This window comes from Euleptes europaea, chromosome 19, assembly GCF_029931775.1.
Source record: "Euleptes europaea isolate rEulEur1 chromosome 19, rEulEur1.hap1, whole genome shotgun sequence".
Taxonomy (NCBI): Eukaryota; Metazoa; Chordata; class Lepidosauria; order Squamata; family Sphaerodactylidae; genus Euleptes; species Euleptes europaea.
Window position 1 is genome coordinate 1536744 of NC_079330.1, and position 23821 is coordinate 1560564.

A 23821-nucleotide genomic window follows, 5' to 3' on the forward strand; every position below is an offset into this window, starting at 1 on the left:
GAAACTAGCGAAGCGTCCTCTGAATAGTCTCCAGGGATTAGGAAACTTACTGGCTAGTGAGAGCTCCGAATCCTCATTAATGATGGTGAGATCCGTCAGGCATCAAGGGATTCCAGGAGGAGAGGGCTACAGTCTGAAGCAGGGGGTGGAAATGAATGACCCACTGGGCTCCTCTCCACCCCACACATCTTTGTTTCTGATCTAAATCCAGGCCAGCCTTGCAAATATCAAGGCGGGATGGAGGGTGGGGATTTTGTGCTGGCACCGGAAAGGAGACAGAGCTTTCCCTTCCGGTCTCAGAGATCTATGCAGAATCCTATCCTTGTCCTCCCAGGAGGGGAGAGAGCAGATGAGAACACTCCCAAGGAAAATCGCATGCCAAGCGATGACTTACTGGATCCAGCTGAGGGGTCTCTCGAGTTTAGCATCCAGTACAGGCCAGCCAGATTTTCAGGACGCTCACCAGCACAGCATTACTCTTGAACATTTTGTGCCATTCTTCCCCTGAGGAGCTCGGGACGGGGTCTGTGTTCCCCGCCTCTGCCCCATTTTGTTCTGTGAGGTTGAGGCAGAGTGCTTGGCCTAAGGTTACCAAGAGACCTCCATGATTAAGGGTGGATTGGAAGCCAGGCTTCCCCAGTTGTGGTCCGACATTCTAACCCCTCCAGCGCGCAGGGGAAGAATGAGAGCCAGCGTGTCTCCAAGGTATAGATACTGCCTCTGAACTAGATATTCTTGTTGAATATCTGTAGGCAGAACCATTTAAGAATGTCAGAACTCCCCTGCTGCATCACACGGAAGCACCACCTAATCCAACATCCCATGCTGACCTGCCAGATGTCCAGGAAGCCCATCAATGGGGCTTGAAGGGAAGAACCTTCCCTTGCACCCTGTCTTCCTGGCCATAGACTGCCTCTGAACATGGAGGTTTTATTTAGCCAGAGCACTTGCCATGCATGCAGTGTTCCCTTCTGGCATCTCCGTTGATCAGGCAGCAGGCGAGGTGGGAAAGACCTTCCCTCTGCCTGAGACCCTGGAGAGCTGCTGCCAGTGAGGTCTGAGGCCAAGAAGGGTCTTTCTGAAGACCTGCCGCCTGAGAAGAACTGGATTTGCCAGGAGTGAACCTTCTGAGGACTTCTGCATGCCGAGCAGGTGTTTTAGGAGAGAGCCCGGACTCAGCATAAGGACGCCTCTGGGTGGAGTGGGCTGTAGCTTGGCAGAGCCGCTGGCAGAGCTGCTGCCCTTGGCATCTCCCCTTTGCAGCAGAAGGGCAGACGAGCTCTGCCACAGGCCCTTGCAGAGCCTCTGCTGGACAGAAAGAAGAGTTCTGGGCCGGCGACCGAAGGCAGCTCCATAGGAAGCAGCGACAGGGGCCAGAAGGACCGTTTTGATTGTACTGAGACAAGATTGAACTTGAAGATTTTCGGGGGGGGGGGGCGTACAAGACAGTTCTTAAAATTGACTGTTGCTTGGTGGGGGCAAATCTTGCCTAGGGATAACGTTCCCCCCCCCCAGTATTCACCTGCAACCCACCTGGAGCGTACAGCTGCCCTATTATTTTCCTCTCCCTCCCACCTGCCCCCAGACTTTGCGGCCTTCCCTCGCTTGACACTGCCCCGCGCGTGCCACCTCCCAACCCAAAATAAAGCTACTGATGGCAGAGATTGGACCTCCTAATTGTGCCTCGCTTTCCAAAGCCGCCTTCGTTTATCGTAAAGGGCACACATTTCCCTGCTTGAGTTTCCACGGCCGGAGGCCCTGAGGGCCGGCTCAGAAATGGAGAGAATTAATTACATTTTTAAAGGTGGGGGGAGGCTTCCCCTTCTTTTAAAGTATGGAAGAGAGTGATGAAATCCCAGAGGGGGGAAATGAAGTATGAGTGAGGGGGGGACAGTTGTAGAAACATAGAAAAGTATGGGGGGGGGGAGTACTCAGGAGAGACAGGGGGGGACTATTCCTTCATTTAAGGCAATCTTATTAGGACTATAGAAATGTGCCTGGCACCTGCTTCTCATCACAGCCCAATTCTGCCACTGAAGGGGGTGACATAGCATCCCAGGCTAAGGCTGCAAGCCCCCAAGAAGCCCCCAGTTCAAATTGTGCCTCAGAAATGGACGAAGTGGGGTAGCCAGTCACTGTTTTCGTAGTCTGGGTTGCTGAGGTTCTATTTAGAAAGGTTCTCCATCTCAGCTAACAACTGGAGCGGGGGGGGGGGGCTCACAAGTGTGCTCAGGGGTGCTCTCCAGGATATGGGGGTGGCAAACCTATGTTTGGAGGGGTAGTTCTAATCACAGAATGCTTAGGGCTGTTTAGCTTAGAAAGATAGCGGTTAAGGAGAGATGTGATAGAGGTCTATAAATTTGGGCATGGTATGGAGAGAGTGGACAGAGAGAAGCTTTTCTCCCTTTCCCATAATACTAGAACATGGGGTCATCTGCTGAAGCTGGAGGGTGACAGATTCAAAACAGATAAAAGGAAGTACCGTATTTGTTCACACTACGCATAGTTAAATTGTAGCACTCCCTACCCCAGGAGGTGGTGATGGCTGCTAGCTTGGAAGGCTTTAAGAGGGGAGTGGACATGTTCATGAGGGAGAGGGCTATCCATGGCTACTAGTCAAAATGGATACTAGACATGATGCATGCCTATTCTCTCCAGGATCAGAGGAGCATGCCTATTACATTAGGTGCTGTGGAACACAGGCAGGATGGTGCTGCTGCTGCTGTCTTCTTGTTTGGGGGCTTCCTAGAGGCACCTGGTTGGCCACATGTGAACAGATTGCTGGACTTGATGGACCTTGGTCTGATCCAGCAGGCCCTTATGTTCTTGAGAAGCTGCTGCAGCCTTCTGTACACTCATGAAGCTGCCTTGTACTGAGTCACACCCTCGGTCCATCAGGTTAACACTGTCTAAGCCTGCCTGTGGCTCTCCGGGGTCCCAGGTGGGGGTCTTTCACCTCACCTCCTGTCTGGACCTTTTAACTGGTGATGCCGAGGATTGAACCTGGGACCTTCTGCATGCCAAGAAGGGGCTCTTTCACTGAGCCACGGCCCCTATGTCTGCCACTTCGGATTCTACACAGCTCACATGAACACTGGAAGCTTAATCAAGTATTACCGTATGGTTATTTGGAACCAGTATATGATTAATAACCACAATAAGCGGTGCGCCTGGAGAGGGACACAGGGCGAGGGAACCGATCCCTGCTTTGAGGAATTTGCAATCCAAGGGTGCCATAAGGAAGGCCAGGGAGGCGGGTGAACACGGAAGGGGGCCGAGTCCATTCCGGCTCTGCAAGCTGAGTCGTGTCAAGGAAGAGGACGACGGAGGTTGCATCAGGGGAAAGGGGTGGTGTCGAGGAGGGAGTTGAAGAAAGCGGGACCGGTGCCATCATGCAGTTTCCTGGGTGGCAGCTTTCTGCATTTGGGGCAGCAAAGGAGGAAGGGCAGAGGTCTTTGAGGGAGCCAGATGCCTTTGGGGGCATTGCTGGCCATTTGAGTATCTGAGAGCAGAGAGAGAAGGGAGGAGGTTCTGGAGGGCATTGAGAAAACATCAGGATGAGTTTGTGCTGAATCCAGGAGCATGCAGAAAGCCAGTGTGGGGACTGAAGGCCTGGCTTCACTCTTGCATTATTGGGGCCAAAGAACTGAACTGTGAGATGGCACGCACAGATCACGCTGCCTCTATGGATTATGCTCTGAGAGAGAGAGAGACTTGCTCAAGATCACCCAGTAATCTTCATAGCTTAGTGGAGACTTGAACTCAGGTCTCCCCAGTCATGGTCCAACTGATATACCACATTGTCAGGCTTTTCTGGCCTGCCTCCGTGCAAAGCCACTTGCAATAAAGTCTGGATGTTCTCTGAACTACAGACTTAACTTTGTCGAAGCAGCTTATTGGAAGCCTGAAGGGAGAATTTGGAATGAAGGATTGATAAGAAGTGGGGGAGGGGGGGGAAGCTGCCAATCGCTCTGATTGACAAGACAACCGATTTCCTTCCAGATAAAAACCTTTTGGAGGGGAGAGGCCATTGATTTTCCGTTAGTGATGGTAATGCTCCAAGAAGTAATAAATTATGGGGAAGCAAGGTCAAAGAGAGAGAGAGAGACGAGAAAATAATCCTTCCCATAAGAGTTCCTGGTTTAAGAAGCAAGTAGGGAAGTTGCTATAACTTGGTTGGAAGTAGAGTATGAAGGCGCGTCCATCCTGAAGAGGGGAGCCTCTTTCTGTACGGTAGGCGTTGTAGAGCGTCAGCATGGCACAGTGGTTAGAGTGCTGGATTAGGATGCGGGAGACCCAGGTTCCAATCCCAACTCTGTTTTGGAAGCTTGCCGGGTGACCTTGGGCAAGTACCACTTTCTTCAGCCTGACCCACCTCACTGAGTTGTTCCAAGGATAACGTTTGCCAATTTGGGTCCCCAGTGGGGAAGAAAGTGGGGTACAAATTAAATAAATAATAAGTCGCGTACAGATTTTTTCCATTACTATTGTCTTTTTTAGTAGGCTTAATTGATTGTGTTTTTTTACTACCAGTTGCTTCCCTATATACTAAGCCTTATAGAGGTGAGACTGGATAGAAATAATGTAGATTGACTGCTTAATTTTAACTAACCAGGGAGAGAAGGATGATCGTTGTCTTCCAGAAAAGCACGGAGGCAGTCCTGCTTCTTACTGGGGTGGCCCAGCTGGGATTGGGCCGTTCCACTTTAGAATGCAGGTGGAGGGGCTCTGATGATGCCCAGCTCCTCCATCCCCCCACCTCCAATTCCCTTCATATACCAAGCAAGCCTGCAAGGAAGTACAGTGCGTAGTTTAACCTTTTTCTCCCTGGAGAGCTACTTTACTGTGGGCGCAGAAGGGGTCTTGGAGGACCACTCCTTCGGTCAGCCCCACCTGCGGACTGAATGGTCCCAGCTCCATCTTTACCACCGCTACTGTAAGGTCGAAGCCATGGCTGGGCCCTGATCCTAGGGGTTCTCCTGTGAGCATTTGCTTCTGTGCCTTCCCTGCGTGCGTCTGCCCTCACAGCTGCTTCCCAAAGGGTCAGCTTGCAGAGTCTTGGCTAGTTGCTTCAGTTCGGGTTCTCCGTTTGCTAGCGTGGGGTGAAATATTTCTGCTATCTGTCATTCCAAAGAATGAATTCTCTCCCAAGGAGGTTACTACAGGATAAAAGCTTTCTTCCACCTCTTGCGGGGATCCAAATATTTTCAATTTGGCATATTAATTGAGGTCAATGAGATTATGCTACATTTTCAGACTTTTTTCAAAACGAGGAGCCTTTGGAGCCGAACGCCAGATGCCCAAGGTGACCGCTGACTCCTCGGCACGTTTCCAGCTGCAGGGCTGCAGCTGATGCTGGATGAGTGCTTGAAGTCTGTCCTCAGGATATTGCTAGGGAGGCCAAAAAGAGGAGGCCACCGAGTTCCATGCCTGCCCTGCCTTGGCCGAGACAGGGAAGGGTCTGCATGATTGTTATCCTCTCCTGTTTATCTGCGAGGTATCCAGTTGGGTGCTCTTGGACTCAGCAAGCTGAACTAGAAGGACATTTGGAATGACTGAGCAATGCAATTCTTTTTAGTTTTTTTTAGTCGAGAGAGTTAAATGGAACCTCCATATCAAGACGTAGTCTACCTGTGAATTCCAGATTCTGGGAGCAGATGGGAGGGGCTGCTCTCATGCTTTTCTTGTGAACTTAAGAACAGAAGAGCCCTGCTGGATCAGACCAGTGATCCCTCTAGTCCAGCACCCTGTTCACCCCAGTAGCCAGCCAGATGTCCTGGAAAGCTCTGCTGCAGCCCTGCACCTTCTGGTATTCAGAAATATTCCTCCTTTTTGGCAGGACTGAAGCCACTAACTGGGGGGGCACCGTCAGTGGCTTTGTGAGACCAGATGAAATCTTATGAGCCCCCCCCCACCCGTTCCTGTCACGTGACCTGTGCTGAGCTAGTGGCTGCAATACCACCCTCTGGCCATCCTCCATGGTGGCAGCGCAGGTCGGCAAAAGAAGGCCCGCCGCTTTCTTTTTATGGGAAGGGTCCTGGATGTCCCCCATTCAAGGGAATGGGGAGAGAAGGGGAACTATCTCCCTTTTCTTACCAGGGAAGCTGTCTCTGTTTGCTCTCGCCATGCCCCAATTGACGCATGGGTTTCCCTTTGCAATTCCGCAGGTGATGAGTATCCTCAGCAACCCCAGCGGGGTCCCACCGCAGCCCCAGGCTGACTTCTCCATCTCCCCCCTCCATGGCAGCTTGGACACCGCCAACTCCATCTCGGCCAGCTGCAGCCAGAGGAGCGACTCCATCAAGTCCGTCGACAGCCTCCCCACTTCGCAGTCCTACTGCCCCCCCACCTACACCACCACTGGCTACAGCGTGGATCCGGTAGCAGGCTACCAGTATGGGCAATATGGGCAAAGTAAGTACTTCCCCCATCCCTGCAGGGAAACTGGAGTGGTGGGATCAGTGTCATGCGACTCTGGTGATGTAAAGCATTCAAAAACTCCACAGGCATGCCACCACCACCACCACCACCCCACACACACACACACACAATACTGGGAAACCATTGGCCTGTGATCAGGATCCAGTGTTCAACACTGAACATGAGTCAGCAGTGTGATGCGGTAGCTAAAAAGGCAAATGCAATCTTGGGCTGCATTAACAGAAGTATAGTGTCCAGATCACGTGAAGTGATGGTATTGCTTTACTCTGCTCTAGTTAGACCTCACCTAGAGTATTGTGTTCAGTTTTGGGCACCGCAATTTAAGAAAGATGTAGACAAGCTGGAACGTGTCCAGAGGAGGGCAACAAAGATGGTGAGGGGTCTGGAGACCAAGTCCTATGAGGAAAGGTTGAAGGAGCTGAGAATGTTTAGCCTGAAAAGGAGAACACTTTTCAAAACAGTAACAATTAATTGCACATCTCTTCAAAATCAAATTTAAAAAATTTAGTTGAAATTTATTCAACAAAACTGATGAACTTGATCCAGGGGTACCAGCTACACCATGCAGGAAATGGGAGCTTTCAGAGCAAGCAGCCAGCTCCAGTGGCCACTTGGTCATTTCCACAGAGTCGGGAAGGTCAGTTCCCCTTCTGGTTGTCCGGGGGTCACCGAAACCCAAGAGACTCTGAGCCAGAAAGATGGCTTGCCACCTTCAAACCCAGAAATCAGCATGTGACTCGCCGAGGTTGTGAAGGGACTTCCTCCCCCCTCCCCTGCACCCCTCTTTTCCCTGGGGGCTTGTCCCATGGTGACCTCTTCTTCCAGGCCGCCGTGACTTTTCATCCTCTGCTCTTTTAATGTGCTTGGCTTCTCCAGCCAAATGAGAACCGGCTGCAGCAGGGAGAGGATGAAGGGGGCCTGGCCCTCAGCCCCTCCCCTCAGAGGAAAAAGAGAGGGAGCTTGATCTGCGACCCCCTGACCTTCCTCTCGCTTCTGGATGTGAAAGCTGCTCACACGTGCTATTGATAAAAATCTTAAACAAATTCCAATACCATGTATTTCCAATAACGATCCCCTTGGGCTGATCACGGGTGTGTGTTGCAGCAGTAGGTGGGAAAGAAATACAGAAAGACGGAAACTGAAGGGCAGATGGGGGGGGCGCACAGGGGCAAGAGAAACAGATCCTACGACCATTAAGGGGAGGAGACCTGCCTTTCCTCTGCTGCAGATGATGTTTGATCTGCAATAACTGAGGCACCTCTTTCCTTCTGAATTAACATTTGAAATTTCTTCTCATGCACTTATGATAAATTTGTGGAACGCTGATGATCTATTTAATAGCAGAATGAGAAAGTTAATAAGAGCACTCACCTCTGTGTTACCTGCTTCCTTATGCTAGAAAAAGGGCCTCTCTGGTAGGATGGTTTTTTGATATTGTACCCTTTAAATCCCCCCCCCCAATAAAAGTGTTTTTTAATTGTGGGAAGGACGGGTTTGGTCTTATGCCCCCAAGGTTAATTTTTTTTTCTCAAAGAAGGTAAAAGAGAAAAATACCTGTTATCAGAGGAACTCATTTCATGAATTTCTGTGTTACCTGATATGAGTATGGGGCTCCTGAAGGAGGTAAAGCCCAGAGCTGAGATGCAACAGGCACCCTCCAAGGGTGGGTGAAGGTGATTCTATGTCTCTGCATGCAGAGACGGAAAAGGCAGCCTCACGGCCCTCTGCCTTGGGCATAAGTGCACCCGGTAATGCAAGGAAGGGTTAGAAGTGCCCAATCTCAGTGGTAGCTCATCATAAGAAGATCAGGGCAGAGCATCACCCAGAGATGCAGCCTCCTCTGGCTGGACGGGTGCTGCTTGTTGTATTTCTCAAGTGACAGAAGCCATAACTTCAGGGTACTCCAGCACTTCCCAGCCAGCAGATGGGGCATTCCTGATGTACGTATTCTTCAGTTTGGTCTACACAAGTTCTTGAATGCTGGTTCAATGAATTGAATGCCATTCAACAGGCCTTCTCTGCTATTCTGCTGCATGTCTCTGTTGGGAATCCAACAGAAGAACTCAGCAAACTTACCTCCCCTCCCCCAGGAAGTGGAGGAGATGGTGGCCAGGCCAGAGCCATGCATGATGCAGAGAGACAACAGGCATCCTCCCTGCCAATGAGCAGTTTGGGCTGCAGCCCCCTCCCCCCCCCCCCCCCCGCACTCATTCACACTTTGGGATGGAGGGTCATCAGTTCTCTCTTGGACTGGAGTTTAGCTCTTGTGATTTGGAGCTGGAGCAGAGGAGGAGAGAGGAGAGCATTGCTTGTGCAGCCTCCCTGACAGCAGGGAGGGGGAAATCCAGGCTGTTAATGAAGCCACCACCAGCCCAATTGCTCAGTGATGCCTAGAGCAGGTTGAGGAGCCTCCTGACCATGCAGCAGAATTTATTAATTCCCAAGGAGAATTAATTTCTCCAGCTCATCTTGTGCTGCCTCCTTCCTCCCTTGTGCCCCAAAATCTAAGCTTGGCAAAAAAAAAAAAATGCAAAAACACCAGAGGACCACCTGACTGCACCTCCTACACAAGAATGTCAGTGAAAGGCTTAGTTGGAGGTCAAGGCTGAGCCCCATCCTTATTTTCTGTGCACAGCATCTCTGAATAGCGATGGTGAACCATCCCCTCACACCCAAATCTCTGCCGCATTTTTAGCCTGCCCCTGCTTCCAAGCAGCTCAGAGTATTCTCCTCCTCCGTTTTTTTTTTTTTTTTCTTTACCACTGTCCTGTGAGGTAGCTTAGGGAGCTTCATGTGCAAGACCGGGATTGGAACTCAGCTCTGCTCAATCCAAATGCACAATGCCATACCACTGAATCATGCCAGCTAATAACTGACACCAGCCACCAATCATAGAGTTGGAAGGGGCCATCTAGTCCATACCCCTTGCTCAATGCAGGATCAGCCTAGAGCATCCCTGACAAGTGTTTTTCCAGCCGCTGCTTGAAGACTGCCGGGCGATGGGGAGCTCACTCACTCCCTAGGCAGCCAATTCCACTGCCAAACTACTCTTACTGTAAAAAAAAAATTCTTCCTAATGTCCAACCGGTACCTTTCCACCCACAAGTTAAACCCATTATTGCCAGTCCTATCCTCTCTTGCCAACAGAAACAGCTCCCTGCCTTCCTCTAAATGACAGCCCTTCAAATACTTAGAGAGAGCAATCATGTCCCCCTTTGACCTCCCCCAGCCTTTCCTTGTTGGGCTTGGTCTCTAGGCCCCTGGTCATCATAGAATCATAGAGTTGGAAGAGACCACCAGGGTCATCTAGTCCAACCCCCTGCACAATGCAGGAAACTCACAACTATCTCCTCCACATACACCCAGTGCCCAGAAGATGATCCTCGTCACTCTCCTCTGCACCCGCTCCATTTTGTCCACATCCTTTTTGAAGTGAGGCCTCCAGAACTGCATATGGTACTCCAGGTGAAGCCTGACTAATACTGTGTACAGCGGGACAATGACATCTTGCGATTTGGATATTATCCCTCTGTTGAAGACCACATTAGCCTTTTTTGATGCAGCATCACACTGGCTGTTCATATTTAGCTTACAGTCCACCCGTACCCCATGATCCTGTGCATACACATATTGCTACAAGATCCCAGATTAGACAGCTAGATGTCCAAGGGTTGTGATTTCAAGACAGGCCTCCCTGTGCATACATAGAGTCTGTCTTACGCGTCCACATCGGCCAGGACTTTTCCGGGCTGGCACCGTTGGTACACAACTCCTTCCCCATTGAAGTTCAGAAAGCTCACTTTGTATCCACCTGCAGACAGTCACCAAAGTTCATTTTGTTCCAGTAACCCTTTTAATTTTCCTAAGCATATTTACTCAGAAGTAAGCTCCCCCCACCGAGTCTCAGTGTGCTTATGATTGTAGCCTTTAGCGTCTTTAAGATTTATGTTGTTGCTTTGGCTTTCATTCTGTGGCACTGTAGTGATTCATGTACCGTACAGCCTAAGCCACATTTAGCAGGGTGAAAATTCAAAAACCAAGGAAGATATAAAAGATTTAGAAATTCAGTGCTGACACTCTTACTCCAAAGGAAAAAAACTAAGAGCAGCAACCCGATCCAATCAGACAAAGCTGTAAAATGTTAAATCACCTTTGTTGCGATGGGAAAGATTTAATCACATTTTACCTTTCCTGTTAAACACACCAAAAACATAGGCAGATTAAAGTTCATGACTTTGACCCACCCTACATTTTTACTACCAGAGGCACACATGTAAAAATCTTAGCGGCTGCTATAGAGAAGAGACAGATCAAATGACAAAATTTGCAGGTTGCACATCAGTGCCGCACAAGTCCACTTTCCTTCTGAGTTTGCAAATTGGTTGACTGGGGGTGACCCCCTGTGACCAGTGAAATCAATTGCTACCTCAACTGCTACCTCCATCTCTCTACATGTGTATTTCTCTTATCATTTGCCAGCATACAAGTTTTTAAAAGAAATGTTTAAAACTACAAACCTGCTGTACAGATTGTGGGGAGCACAAAGGTGAAGCCATGGGTGCTAGCCAATCAGGAGTAGCCGCAGTAGGTTTCTTTTGTAAATGTGCAAAACCATTGTGACGTTATTTTCCCCAGATTCTGACCTGGAAAAGGCAGGCTAAATTTAGACTGATTGTAGTGAGGGTGCTTCTAGATCAGCCCCATGGTTCTAAAAAATAATGTCTCCGGGTGCAGTTTTTGGGCAGCGTTGGGGGTGGGGGGGCTAAGGAACTCAGCCAGACTCTCACGATCAACCCTGTACCCAAGGAAGGACGAGGATCAGAATACCCTTCCTGGCTTTCAGCTTCTGCAGAGCCCATCTATGTCTCTGGGGTGGGTGCCCGGCTAGAGCTGCGATCACACGTCAGGAGGCAACAAAAAACCATCCTGCTCCATCCCAGCTAGGGGGGGGGCGGGGGGAGCAGCGAGGTGCCAGAGCAGAGCGGTCCTGGCAGATCCCAGAGGCCGCGGCCATGCTAATGATGCTGGAGATGGAACGCAGAAGCGTGAAAGGAATCCTAATGGATGTGACAAGTCTAATAACAATTTTTGCCTGGAAGGGACCCCCCTTTGGGGCAGGCTTCTGACAGGACGCTGATGGCTGAAATTTGTTTACTCCCTGGCACCAACGGTGCCTTTCCTGCCAGTTTCTTATTAATTTAATTTGAGATGTTAGAACTGGAGGAGGGGCGGGGAGGAAGGCAGAGAATTCCACTGAAACTCAGGTAATCAGAGGTGTCGCCGTCCCACAACCGGATGGTGGGACACAACTTGAACTTTTACTCACCAAGTGAGGAGAGGGGAATGGGGAGTGTCTTCACGTCAGGCTAAAGGCGCTTGACCGAGTCCTGTGTAATCAGAACAGACATCTGTTTTAATAACTTTCCCAGGATCCATCAGGGTCATCTGTATGGGAGCACAAACACCCTTCAGAAGCCAGCTTCTGGAAAATCTCAGCTTCTATTTTAAAATCAAGATGCTAGCCCGCATGGCTGTGAAGTTATGCTCAGTTTTCCATAGTATCATATTCCACACTCAGGGCCAGTTTCCATGCTTGCAAAGTGCATTGTAGAAATCAACCTCTGACTGTTAGTTATTGATTTATAACATGCTCACCTAATAATCTGGCTGCAGTGTGCAAAATGCTGCGTGTGAAAGATTTATTCATCCATCCACTTTACTTCTCTGTCTCTCCCACTAGCTGCAGTTGACTATTTGGCCAAAAACGTGAGCCTGTCCACACAACGCAGGATGAAACTTGGAGAGCATTCGGCCGTTCTAGGTCTCCTACCTGTGGAAACAGGCCAAGCTTACTGACGGAGACACTAAAGCCAGTTATTCTACTCTTGCCGTCTGCCGTCAAGAAGAAAAATCCCACTCCTGCCACCAGACCCCCAAGGATCCACGACTACCCACACCCTTCTCCTTCAAGAACCCAACTCAGTGGGCCTTCTTCATGCCTCCACTCAAGCAGCAAAGATGACAGGCAAGGAGAACTTTACACTGAATTCTTACCAAGCACACCTGTTAAGAAGCCAGTTGCCACCCCTGACTTAGACTCCATCAAAGGCCAGAGACTGTGAGTTTGGCCTAAAGAGCTTTTCGATATTCTTGCCCTCCTCAACAATTCCGCGTCCAGCCGATGCTTACGGACCTTCCGCTGATCTAGTCGGTTGGCTTGGTCATGGTGGAATTTGTTTTCTTTGTAAGGATATATTATGTCTTTTCCCTTCGTGACCCTTCCCCCTTTTGTTATTGTACATGGTCAGCATTGCTCGTGAAGGAGGTCTATCACTGCATTGATCTTGGGACCCAATGTAAGATTTTTGGACCAAATATGGGGGGAAGAGCTGATTCCAAGCGGGCAAGGTCAGAAAAGAAAACTCCCTTTTTATCCATAGTGGGAGCCAGGGACCAGGTTGGTGGGTGTGGGCAGGGACTGGAGGGATTTGATATACGCTGTAGCTCCTTCCAACTTGGGGAATGCAACAACTACAAACAGATGAGATGGATCTGGAGAAAACTTGAGACGAGTTCCTCTGACCACCATGCTGACTCTGCCTGGAGATTTTCGCTCCACTGGGATTGGGTGACGATGAATTGCAGTGGGTCGGTCCGATGACCAGCGCAGCCGCTCTGGAGGAACTGGGGAGGTTGCAAAGCAGGCGGATCCCTGTTGGGTCACCTGAGCTCATACCTTGGACAGTGCCAGAGCCAGCACTTTTCAAGTCACGGGCTGCTGGCCTCCAGTGGCACAGGTTTGCCTGGGGGTGGGTGGGTGTTGCAAGGCTTGTTGAACAAGTGGCCACGGTCCCCTCCCCCCAGGAATGTTGGCTTCAGCCACCATCAGGCACTGGGCTTCTGGGCATGAATGTGTTCCCTTTAGAAGAATCCCTGGAGGGGAAAAAATCAGTGTGTGGCTGAGCGAGAGGAACCGCTTTTCCAAATCTACCTTCAGACCGATTTTGGTTGCCGGGAAGCCAGCGGAACTTGTCAGGAAAGGCAGTCTTTCCCTGACAAGAGGGGTACCAGCCATCCACCGCAGATAGGAAGGGACTTTGGAACAAACTGCTTGTCAGTGGGGGCCTGCATTCTCCCCTCCCAATCACCATCAGTGGCATTCTGTTCCTTGGATACCTTCCGGGGCCAAGCATCTGCTTGGCCTGCAGAAGGTCCCCGGTTTAATCTCCGGTGCCTCTATTTAAAAGGACCACAGGAAGGCACAGAACTAGGCAAGAGCAATTCCCAAGAGCTGCCACCAGACAACATAGAAGGTGCCAAGGAGATGTGGACCAACGGAATAAACTGCTGCCAGAGGAGGGTGCTAACGGGGAGGGGCTGTAGCTCAGCAAAGAGAGCAGATGCCGTGCATATGTCGAGGTCCCACGGGTCAGGCTCCAGGAGAAAGTTCTCAGGGCCCGAGAGCATTAAAGGACCAGGGGCAGCAGAGGACACCTCCCTATGCCAAAAACCACAAGGGGCGTCAGACCTCCTTTCTCTTAAAAACCCCCAAGTCCAACAGCATCCGTGACTGGGAAGGTAGTTTTAAAAATTAATGGAATTACACATTTGAATCTAAAATGCAAGCAGATATTCAAGACAGGGAATAAGTATTCGGTGTTTAGGACAATGCTTCCTCCTAAACGATTTCCACTGCAATTCTGAGTTCACAGCCACTGGTAAGCAGCCCCTTCCCACCACCTTTGCTGGCAAGACAGGGTGCCCGAGGACCAGGGAATGAGCATGGGGAGGGGACCCAAGCAGAGCAGATTCTTCCCTCATACAACAGTTGCCAAGCAGGCACTGTTTTCATTTCAACCAAACACTTTGGACAGATTTTGCACTGGGCTCTTCCCACAGAGCCCCCCCCCCCAAAAAAAAACCTGCACCCCACTGCTAGCCCTGACCCCAACCCTGTGGCTCATGAGTTGGCAGCCACAGGATAAATCCCCTCCCCCAACAGAAACAAGGGCTTGATGCGGGACAACCACTCTCCTTTCTTTGGGCAGCTGGGCCAAACCTCTCCAGTCAGTACAACCAGGTGGGTCTCACTAACAGTTTGAGCGGTTCCTCAGTGGAACAGGCTTCCTCGGGAGGTGGTGGGCTCTCCTTCCCTGGAGGTTTTTAAGCAGAGGCTGGATGGCCATCTGTCAGCAGTGCTGATTCTATGCCCTTAGGCAGATGATGAGAGGGAGGGCATCTGGGCCATCTTCTGGGCATGGAGTAGGGGGTCACAGGGTGTGGGGGGGAGGTAGTTGTGAATTTCCTGCATTGTGCAGGGGGTTGGACTAGATGACCCTGGTGGTCCCCTTACAACTCTATGATTCTATAACTCAGCCCTTTTTGCACCCCATGAAAGAACCAAACGCCGCACAAAGCAGCCCATGAATGCAGGCATGCTCGGGAACAGGGAGAGCGTGGCCGCTGAATCTCACCCGCAAGAAGCACCACGACCTGTGCTCCCCACCCCCAGTTCATTGTACGTTTGTATCTGTGTATATAGTAGCAAGAGCAGAGATGCACAATCCCACACCCGCAAAGCACCCCTGGCCATTTTCCCCAGGTTGGGGGACTGAGGAAGTCAGGGCAGGGGGAAGGGTCAAGGGAGGGCCAAAACCCACTCTACGATGACGTCTTAACAAGCGGGAGGAGCTTCAAGATGCCGCGGTACGTACGATGCTACTCCCCAGTAATACTATTTGCCATTTCCCTTTGCCTAAAAGCTCACCTGCACCCACCCTGCTGCTGTAAATATTGTGCTTAGATGAATATTGGGGGGGAGGGCAACTATTTTTCTCCTGACTCTCATTCCACTGAGGGTGCACTTATGTACATGAATTGGGGATTTTGGTCCTGTGCTGTATGTTTATAGAAAGCTGCCACCTTTCTCCCTTCCTCTCTTTCTCTTTTTATTACTAATCACACAGTGAGTGCTGTGCTAGTCTATAAAGGCTAGGGAAGGAGAAAATGTAGGATTTCTTTTGTGTTGTGTTTTCAAAATGCATTCCAGGAGCTTTCGGGACAGGAGGGGCTGGTAGGTTGGCAGGGGTGGGAAAGGGAAAAGGTCCCTTGGTTTTATGAATGGCAAACAAGAGTGCCCATGAGATATGTGCCCACACTCAGGAGGGGGGGACGGGGGAGATACATCACCAAGATGTACAGCGACACTTTAATATTAACGCACCGTCCCAGTGAACCAGTGGGCAGGGTCCCAAGAGCTGCTTTAGCCTCACTTGGTGAGATTTCCAAGCTCTCCCCGGGGGTCTTGAGTTCGGCACAACATTTCTCTGAGGGCGGCTGCAGCATTTGATCCAGCCAGAACATGCGGTGACGGAGCAACCCAGAGCACAGCCAGCCAAGACATGTGGGGTCCTGCAGGCATGGACCAAGCTTCCTTTCCTCGGTTGGCATTCCGCTCCATGGCTGCTGAAAAGCACCCCCACTTTCAGTATTCACCCCAAATACCATTTGCATCAGCTCAATGCTTTTCTTCTTGGCCCTGCTTTCCACTTGACTCCTCGGCCTTCTTTGTCCGCATGACCCCTTAAATCCCGTTGGCTCGGGCAACCCACATGATTTTGTCAGCCACGAGGTGAGGTCACGGGCACTCGAAAGCAAAAGCATGTGGGTCACTGATCAGGTTCGAGAGCAGGTTGGGCAAACGTGACCGAGGACGAAGAGGGAAACAAAAGGAAACGGCGCCAAGGAGATGCAGGAGAACAAAAACGGGCTGGGCTGCAGTAACACAATTGCTGAGTCTATTCAGTGGAGCCCTACAATCTGGGAACAATGAAAGAGACGGTCAATCCACTGTGATCAAACCAATACATTCCATGCTTATTGACCATTCCAGCAAAGAATTTTCCAAATTCCTATGCTCCAGTCCAAAGTTTCATGTGCTCTCCGATACTGAGCATGCACCGGCTGCCCCAGCATTCATTGAGGCACCCCAAAATGCATGAAGTCCATTGGTATTCCCCAGCTAGGCAGTAGTGGGATCCAAAATGACCAAATGGGAGGAGAGAGGGGTTGAAACCAAGTCTGTTCACACCCACCCCTTCAGAGCCTTCCCCCCACCCCCGGCCAAGTTATTCCAACACAGCCTACTTGAGTATTCCCAGGGTCTGATGCTCCAGAAAGCCCTACCGCTCAGCGATTTTGTGTCTTTAATGTTTCTAACTTGACATCCCCTAACACCTCCACGTGCCCAAACCTGGAGAAATATTATCTGTAGACCCTTCCCTTCCTTATGCCTTGTAATTGCAAATATGTTGCTTCTGTGTTCGAGTCATAGCTAATTTTTGCTCCATATGTACACGTGTGTGTCTGCATCTGTGTGAGAGTCGGGGCGAGTGGATGCACATGCAAAGGTGTGTGCCTGTGTGTGTGTGTGTGTGTGTGTGTGTATATAACCACCCCATAATTTATTCAGCTATATGGAGTAGTAGGCTAGCGAAAACGAAACTGGTATTTGCTTTAACTACCGGCTGCCTGTAGGTGTCTCTCTGTAACTCAGGCGTTAACTGTTATACATTAAAAACAATAAGAATTAAATGCTATTTTGCTGGTCTTTCCTTTTATTGACATTTAAAAGGTGGAAATTTAAACTGTTCTAGGTCCTAATGTGGAGTTGGACCATCCAGAATAAGAGCCAGTGCCTGTGGGAAAGGGGGTCTTTCTGCCCATCACAATGATCTCATCCCTTATTGATTGTAGTTATATCCTGTTCTGCCTCCCAAGAGCCCAGGGCAGTGGGGTTGTCCTCGTGGTATACCCAGGGAGTGCCTTCCTTCCTCCAACTCAGACCGTTGGTCCTTCTGACCAGTCTTGCCTCCTTGAACTGGCAGCAGCTCTCCAGGGTTTCTCTGGCAGAGAAAGGCCTTTCCCAACACCTGAGATCCTTTACTTCAGGGGTGGGGAACGTCAGGCCCAGGGGCCGTTTAAGGCCCGCGAAATCATTTGGTCTGGCCCTTTGTGAGTCCTGGCAGATCTCTAGCTGGCGATCCGCCCCCTCCCACGGACAGGAATAGCCTCTATTCAAGGTGGATGTGAGTTTGTTTTGCTGAGAAAAGGGACACTTTTCCCATCTTGCAGAATAGTCATTAGTTATGGAGCTGCTAGGACTGCCCAAGAAACTGTGTTAACCTTTTCCCATTCCCTCTATACTACAAGAGGGCTGGGGGTGGAAGTGGTGACAATAGAGGGGTTAAAGGGGGAAGGGCCAGAATGCACGGGGGGATGTGGGGGGGGCGCCCAGCTGGTGCAACAGACCATCCTGTGCCACCAGGTGAGCAAGTACGCCACCAGTTGGATGCCTGCCTGCTTGCCCATGCGTGGGGGGGTGTCATCTGGGGTAGCTGCCTGCTTGGGGCTTGGTCAGCTATTTAAGTTGATAATTTTGTATGGCCCGCAAATTATGTTATAAATATCCAAATGGCCCTTGGCAGAAAAAAGGTTCCCCACCCTTGCTTTACTTGGAGATGTCCAGGATGGAACCTGAGACTCTCCAAATGAAGATGAGATGCTCTACCGCTGAGCCATGGTTCCCTACCTTGTCAGGCTAGGCTGGAGGCAAAGGGACGACGCTTTCGGGCTCTCTTCCTTATTGGAAGGAGAGATGCTTCACTTAGCCGAGGGGTAACCAGGGGTGGAGTGAAGGCTTGGAGTATCTTCTTGCCAGACAGCCAGAGGTTCTGGAATGTTCTGTGGAGAGAACAAACAGCAAACAATGGCCCGCTCTTTACAAAGAATGACAAAATGCAAGGTTACTGAGAAGCATCAGGTTTGAAGACTACAGAAGACTCAACGTCCACACTGCACAAAAACTGAAATGAAACCACATGAAGGAATCAAATGCTATGCTGAACATCAGCACCACCAACCCACATGTGTCCGTTCAATTTCTGGAGTGGGACACGTAAAAAAAAAGTTTTGAATAGTTCTGAGTCCAAGCATGGAGACAGGTACACTCTTTGAAAATTAAGTTGCAACCAGGAAATTCTTACTGACTAACTGACAAAATGCACCCTCCATCTTATCCGAAGCTTAAGGCCCTGTGCGCTCAATTAACCAACACTTCAACCATTGGCCCAAAACAGAACCACCAGCAGGATACCAAAGGCCCCGATTGAAATATACAATAAATAAATCACACCAGGTCAGAGCAGACCATTTTAAATGCCCTCCAGAACACCAGTAACAAAAGTTCCTTCCAAATTTCCTCCTGCAGTCCATTCCTTGAAATTGGGGCTACAACCAAAAATAGATATGCCGTGGCCACGAACTTGCATTCATTAATTGTAATTAGATTTTGGTATCCCCCTCCCCCTTCTCAGCCAAATGGTTTCTGGGGCACCTAATAAACAGTTCAATCAATTAAAACTATTTCCCAGTAAAACTTAAGACTGTTAAAATTACGCTCACTGCCAACAAAGACCCAGCAGCAGAGTACCTCAACTGGTTCAGTTAAGGAGCAGAAAGGCAAGCGGGGAGGAGAACCACTCATGCACCACAAAACAAATCCAGCCAAGGCCAGGATGAGCAGAATGTAGTAATCTGACCCCCTTAAGATCTAAACTGGGTGCCAGGCATATGGCCAGGGGAAGAGAGTTTCACACTCAAGGTGCCACTGTCAAAAAGCCCCTGCTTCTGCTAAGCTCTCGTCTTACCTCTGCGGAGCCCAAGAGGAAGGTCTTAGTTGATGTGCAGTAGCAGGTAGGAGGAGCAGGTGGTTGCTAAGCGTAGGGATAGAAAGCAATCTTCCATGAGGCCCAAACTCACAGCCAGGCAGGAATGTCCCAAACCTTCCTGCAACATTTTACCAGTTCTCTTGAAACCCTTGCCCTTAGAATTCTGCCAGAGAAGGAACTTCCATTTCAAATTTTGCTTCAAGCAACCCAGAGATTTGCAGAATGACCACAACCTCTTCCTCCAACCGTGGAGGAAGAGGAGGGGCCGTGGCTCAGTGGTTGAGCATCTGCTTGGCATGCAGAACATCCCAGGTTCGATCGCCGGCATCTCCAGTTAAAGTGACTAGGCGAGGAGGTGATGTGAAAGACCTCTGCCTGAGACCCTGGAGAGCTGCTGCTGGTCTGAGTAGACAATACTGACTTTGATGGTCTGATTCAATATAAGGCAGCTTCATGTGTTCAAGTGTTTAACCCCAAGGATTTTGCTAAGCCTATAGAACTGCTTAGCCCTGACCTGGATGGCCCAGGCTAGCCTGGTCTTATCAGATCTCAGAAGCTAAACAGGGCCGGTCCTGATTAGTACTTGTATGGGAGACCACCACAAAATACCAGGGTCTCTATGCAAAGGCAGGCAATGGCAAACCACCTCTGAACATCTCTTGCCTTGATAACCCTATTGGGTTGCCATAAGTTGGCGGCGACTTGACAGTGTTCCCTAAGCAGGAGTTGGCAACTGGAGGCTGAAGAGGCTAGGGGAGTGGGGGGGGGGACACAGGCCGGGGGGAGGGTGTGGATGTATCTTGCTCAAGGCAGCAAATACACTGGATGCATCCAGGCGAGTACAGGTGATTCCTTCGTTTTTTCAATGTACTGTGTTCTAATGCAATTTATGCACTACATATACAGCATTTATATGTACTATGCTCATAACATACGCATATGCTATATGTTTAATTAGGGCTACCAGCTCTGGGTTGGGAAATACCTGAAAATTTTGGGGTTGAAGCCTGGAGAGGGTGGGGTTTGGGGAGAAGAGGAACCTCAGCAGGGCATGATGCCATAGAGTCCACCCTCCAAAGCAGCCATTTTCTTTAGGGGAGCTGATCGGTCATGTGGAGACCAACTGTAATAGCAGAAGATCTCCAGGTGCCACTTGGAGGCTGGCAACCTTATATAACGTGGGCTTCTGGGTGCACAAAGAAAGAGAAAAGCAGAGCAATAACCAAGACCTCACGGGTTCAGCCCACAGGGACATCCACATCAAAGCTGTCAGCTGGAAAAATCTCAGATCAGAACTTTGGCCATTCGCTTTCCGGATTCCTTCTCCCTGAAGCCCTCAGAGGAATCTGGTTGCTGCCCAGGCCAGAGGAGGCCTGTCAGCATGAGGGATCGGATCAGGCCCCTTGGGAACACCTCCAAGAGGTTGGTGAGTAGGGTTGCCAGGTCATCCTTCGCCACCGGCGGGAGGGTTTTTGGGGCAGAGCCTGAGGAAGGCGGGATTTGGGGAGGGAGTTCAATGCTATAGAGTCCAATGGCCAAGCTGGCCGTTTTCTCCGGGTGATCTGATCTCTGTCGGCTGGAGATCAGTTGTAATAGCAGGAGATCTCCAGCTAGTACCTGGAGGTTGGCAACCCTATTGGTGAGGGAAGGGCTCTTTTTTCCCTGCCAGCCTTCATTGCTCTTGGGAAGCTACCAGGCAGCCAAATCTAAGCCTGGAATACTTTAGCATTAAAGAATTTCATGATCAATTTTTAGCCGTAGCGACACGGAGGAGTCTATTATCGCAGGCTGTGGGCCTGCATAAAATAAGGGCCTTTTCTTTCTTCTTCTTCTCCTTTTTTTTTTTTTGGCATAATAAGAGGAACACGAAGCAGGGAGTTGGAGGGGCGGTGGAGAGGAGGGCGAGACAGAACTGGCTGTGTGTATGATTAGAAAAATAGTTCTCTGATGAAAATGCCTTCCTCCATTAGGCAGCCAGTTTGGGGGGGATCATTAAAAAGGGCAGCAAAATGTCAGTTAATTACTGGATTGTTACATTCTAAGGGAAACTCCATCTGAATGTTCTGCCTGCGGCACCAAAATGCCTTGGGGTATCTAAGCCGTTGTCGAAGGCTTTCACGGTCAGAGTTCATTGGTTCTTGTAGGTTATCCGGGCTGTGTGACCGTGGTCTTGGTATTTTCTTTCCTGACGTTTCGCCAGCAGCTGCTGGCGAAACGTCAGGAAAGAAAATACCAAGACCACGGTCACACAGCCCGGATAACCTACAAGAACCTATCTAAGCCATATTCTGAAAAACAACTTTTTGGATTGAATACATCCGGAAAAACAACACAGAATGCTCTCTGGCGCACAGTCGTCTTGTTGGCCCATCCAGGGCTGATCATAGGGTTGTCAGGTCCCTCTGCACCACTGGCAGGTTTTTGGGGCAGAGCCTGAGGAGGGCAGGGTTTGGAGAGGGGAGGGACTTCAGTGCCGTAGAGACCAATTGCCAGGGAGGCCATTTTCTCCAGGGGAACTGATCTCTATCGGCTGGAGATCAGTTGTAATAGTGGGAGATCTCCAGCCACCACCTGGAGGTTGGCAACCCTAGCCGATCATTTCCTCTGACTGGCAGCAGCTCTCGAAGGCTGTGGGGCGATATCAGAGGCCCTTTAGCTGGGGGTTAATCTGAGGACTTTCTTCAGGCAAAGCATGCGCTCTACCTGCTGGACTACGGGCCATGAAAGGTATCCCACGCAGCCTGCATTATTTTTGAGCAATGAGCAGCCTAGTAGTGAGACAATGTGGCATGTATTGCGGCACTAGAACCCCCAGGTTCGAATCCTCACTCTGCCAAGGAATAAGGTAGCCAATCTCCATGTGGTTTGTAACCAAAAAACAGCAGTAAGGAAGAGAAATACCATATAGTAATGCAATGTTGCTGTATTAAGCATAGGTAATTCACCAAGCACATGTGGTAAGTATATAGTCCATACAAAAACAAACCATGTGGTGGCGGGAGATCTCCCACTATTAGAACTGATCTCCAGGCGATAAAGATTACCTGGAGAAAAGGGCCACTTTGGCAAATGGATTCTATGGCATTGAAGGGCCTCCCCTCTCCAAACCCCGCCCTCCTCAGGCTCCGCCCCCCCCAAATCTCCAGGTATTTCCCAACACCGGAGCTGGCAACCCTACCAAGGAAGCACGTCGGTTGACCTCTACCTCCCAAGGTTGTTGTGCAAATAAAGTGGAGATGGGAAGGATTTTGTAATCCACTTCGGTCCCCACTGGGGAGAAAAGGGGTGGGGAGAGAAATTAAGTAAATAAAATAAATTAATCAGACCGTCAGGGCCAAAGGCTCTCACAGGGCCAAAAAGTACAGAGATTTTCAAGCATGTTATATTTGCCTTCAGAATATACTTGGAGTGATTTCAAATTTATCATCCCTGCTCCAAAAATCCCTATTTCAATTTTGCTTCTCCCGTGTAAGAATTAAACCCACAATGAATTTTTCACTTCAAATGGATACATTCCACAGGGTCATCTCTGCACTCATAAGTCAATGTTATATACGGTATGTACAGTGTGCATGTAAATGATTATAAACGGCACATAAAAAACAGAAACAAATAAAAATACATCATACGCTCACAGTACTAAGGAGACTACAAAACTTGCAGACAATCAAAACTTTTTGACAAAAACAAATATACCAAAACAAACTGTATAACACAAAAAAATTGTGTTAAAGGGGGACTGTTTATAGTTTCAGATTGCGAGTATACAGGCCTATTATCTAGTTGTCTACATTAATTCCAATGGGGCTTCTCTGACCCAAATTTCTCATGCTGTCCTCCAACAATTGCGATAATTATTTTTTTATTTACCTTTTAAATGATTGGTGGGTTAAAAACACATATACAGTTGATAATGACACAAGTACAAAAGGTTGCAAAATATTGGCATGCACAGGTAGCATGCAACAGTACGGAACGGCACATGTGCAAAATAAGGTAAGCAACACAGCTAGCGCACAGCTCAAAACTGGCTCACCAATAGTTTGCGCAAATGATGATGAGCAAATTCTCAAACCTTGGGATTGACTCGCTGCATTTCACAGCTATCAAACCCAGAAAGTTTGACGGTCAAACTCACTTGTGGAAAAAATGGTGACATCCCTTCAAAAAGACAAAAATGGTAGTGTGGGGGAATATTCTCTACTGTAGGAGACCATGTTGAGTATTTAGTGGTGGAAGAGGAAGAAGAAGAAGAAGAAGAAGAAGAAGAAGAAGAAGAAGAAGAGGAAGAAGAGGAAGAAGAGGAAGAAGAAGATAAGAATTGGTTTTTATATGCCGACTTTCTGTACTGCTTAAGGTACTCTTGTGCCCTTACCAGCCCGATATGCAGGAAACGACAGTTATGGACTCTCTATGCCATAAACAGCCTTGTTCCTGGTCAGTTGGCAACCTGACCCAAACCTGGGCTTCGTCTTAGGACACGCAGCGGTGTCCTTTGCTCACCAGGCGTTCTACAAAGCTACCTTCAAGTGAAACCAATTCCATTGGATTTGCTTCCTATAACAAGACTTTAGGGGCGAAAGAGTCTGTGTCCGGCCCAGCCCTAATTCAGTTTCTGATTGTCTTCAAAATGCATCCCAGCTAATTGCTTG

General features: G+C 49.4%; 1 protein-coding gene across 4 annotated transcripts in view; it reads left to right on the plus strand.

Annotated features, from left to right (window-relative positions):
* PAX7 (paired box 7) overlaps nucleotides 1–12326 on the plus strand; it is a 113210-nt gene extending 100884 nt beyond the window's left edge. For all 4 annotated transcript variants that reach the window (XM_056865053.1, XM_056865056.1, XM_056865054.1 and 1 more), the window contains exons 8-9: nucleotides 6168–6414; nucleotides 12182–12326. In XM_056865053.1, the coding sequence (XP_056721031.1) occupies nucleotides 6168–6414; nucleotides 12182–12297 (363 nt within the window). In that variant the 3' untranslated portion in view covers nucleotides 12298–12326. The remainder of the gene's footprint in view (nucleotides 1–6167; nucleotides 6415–12181) is intronic.
* The last annotated feature ends 11495 nt before the right edge of the window (nucleotides 12327–23821 follow it).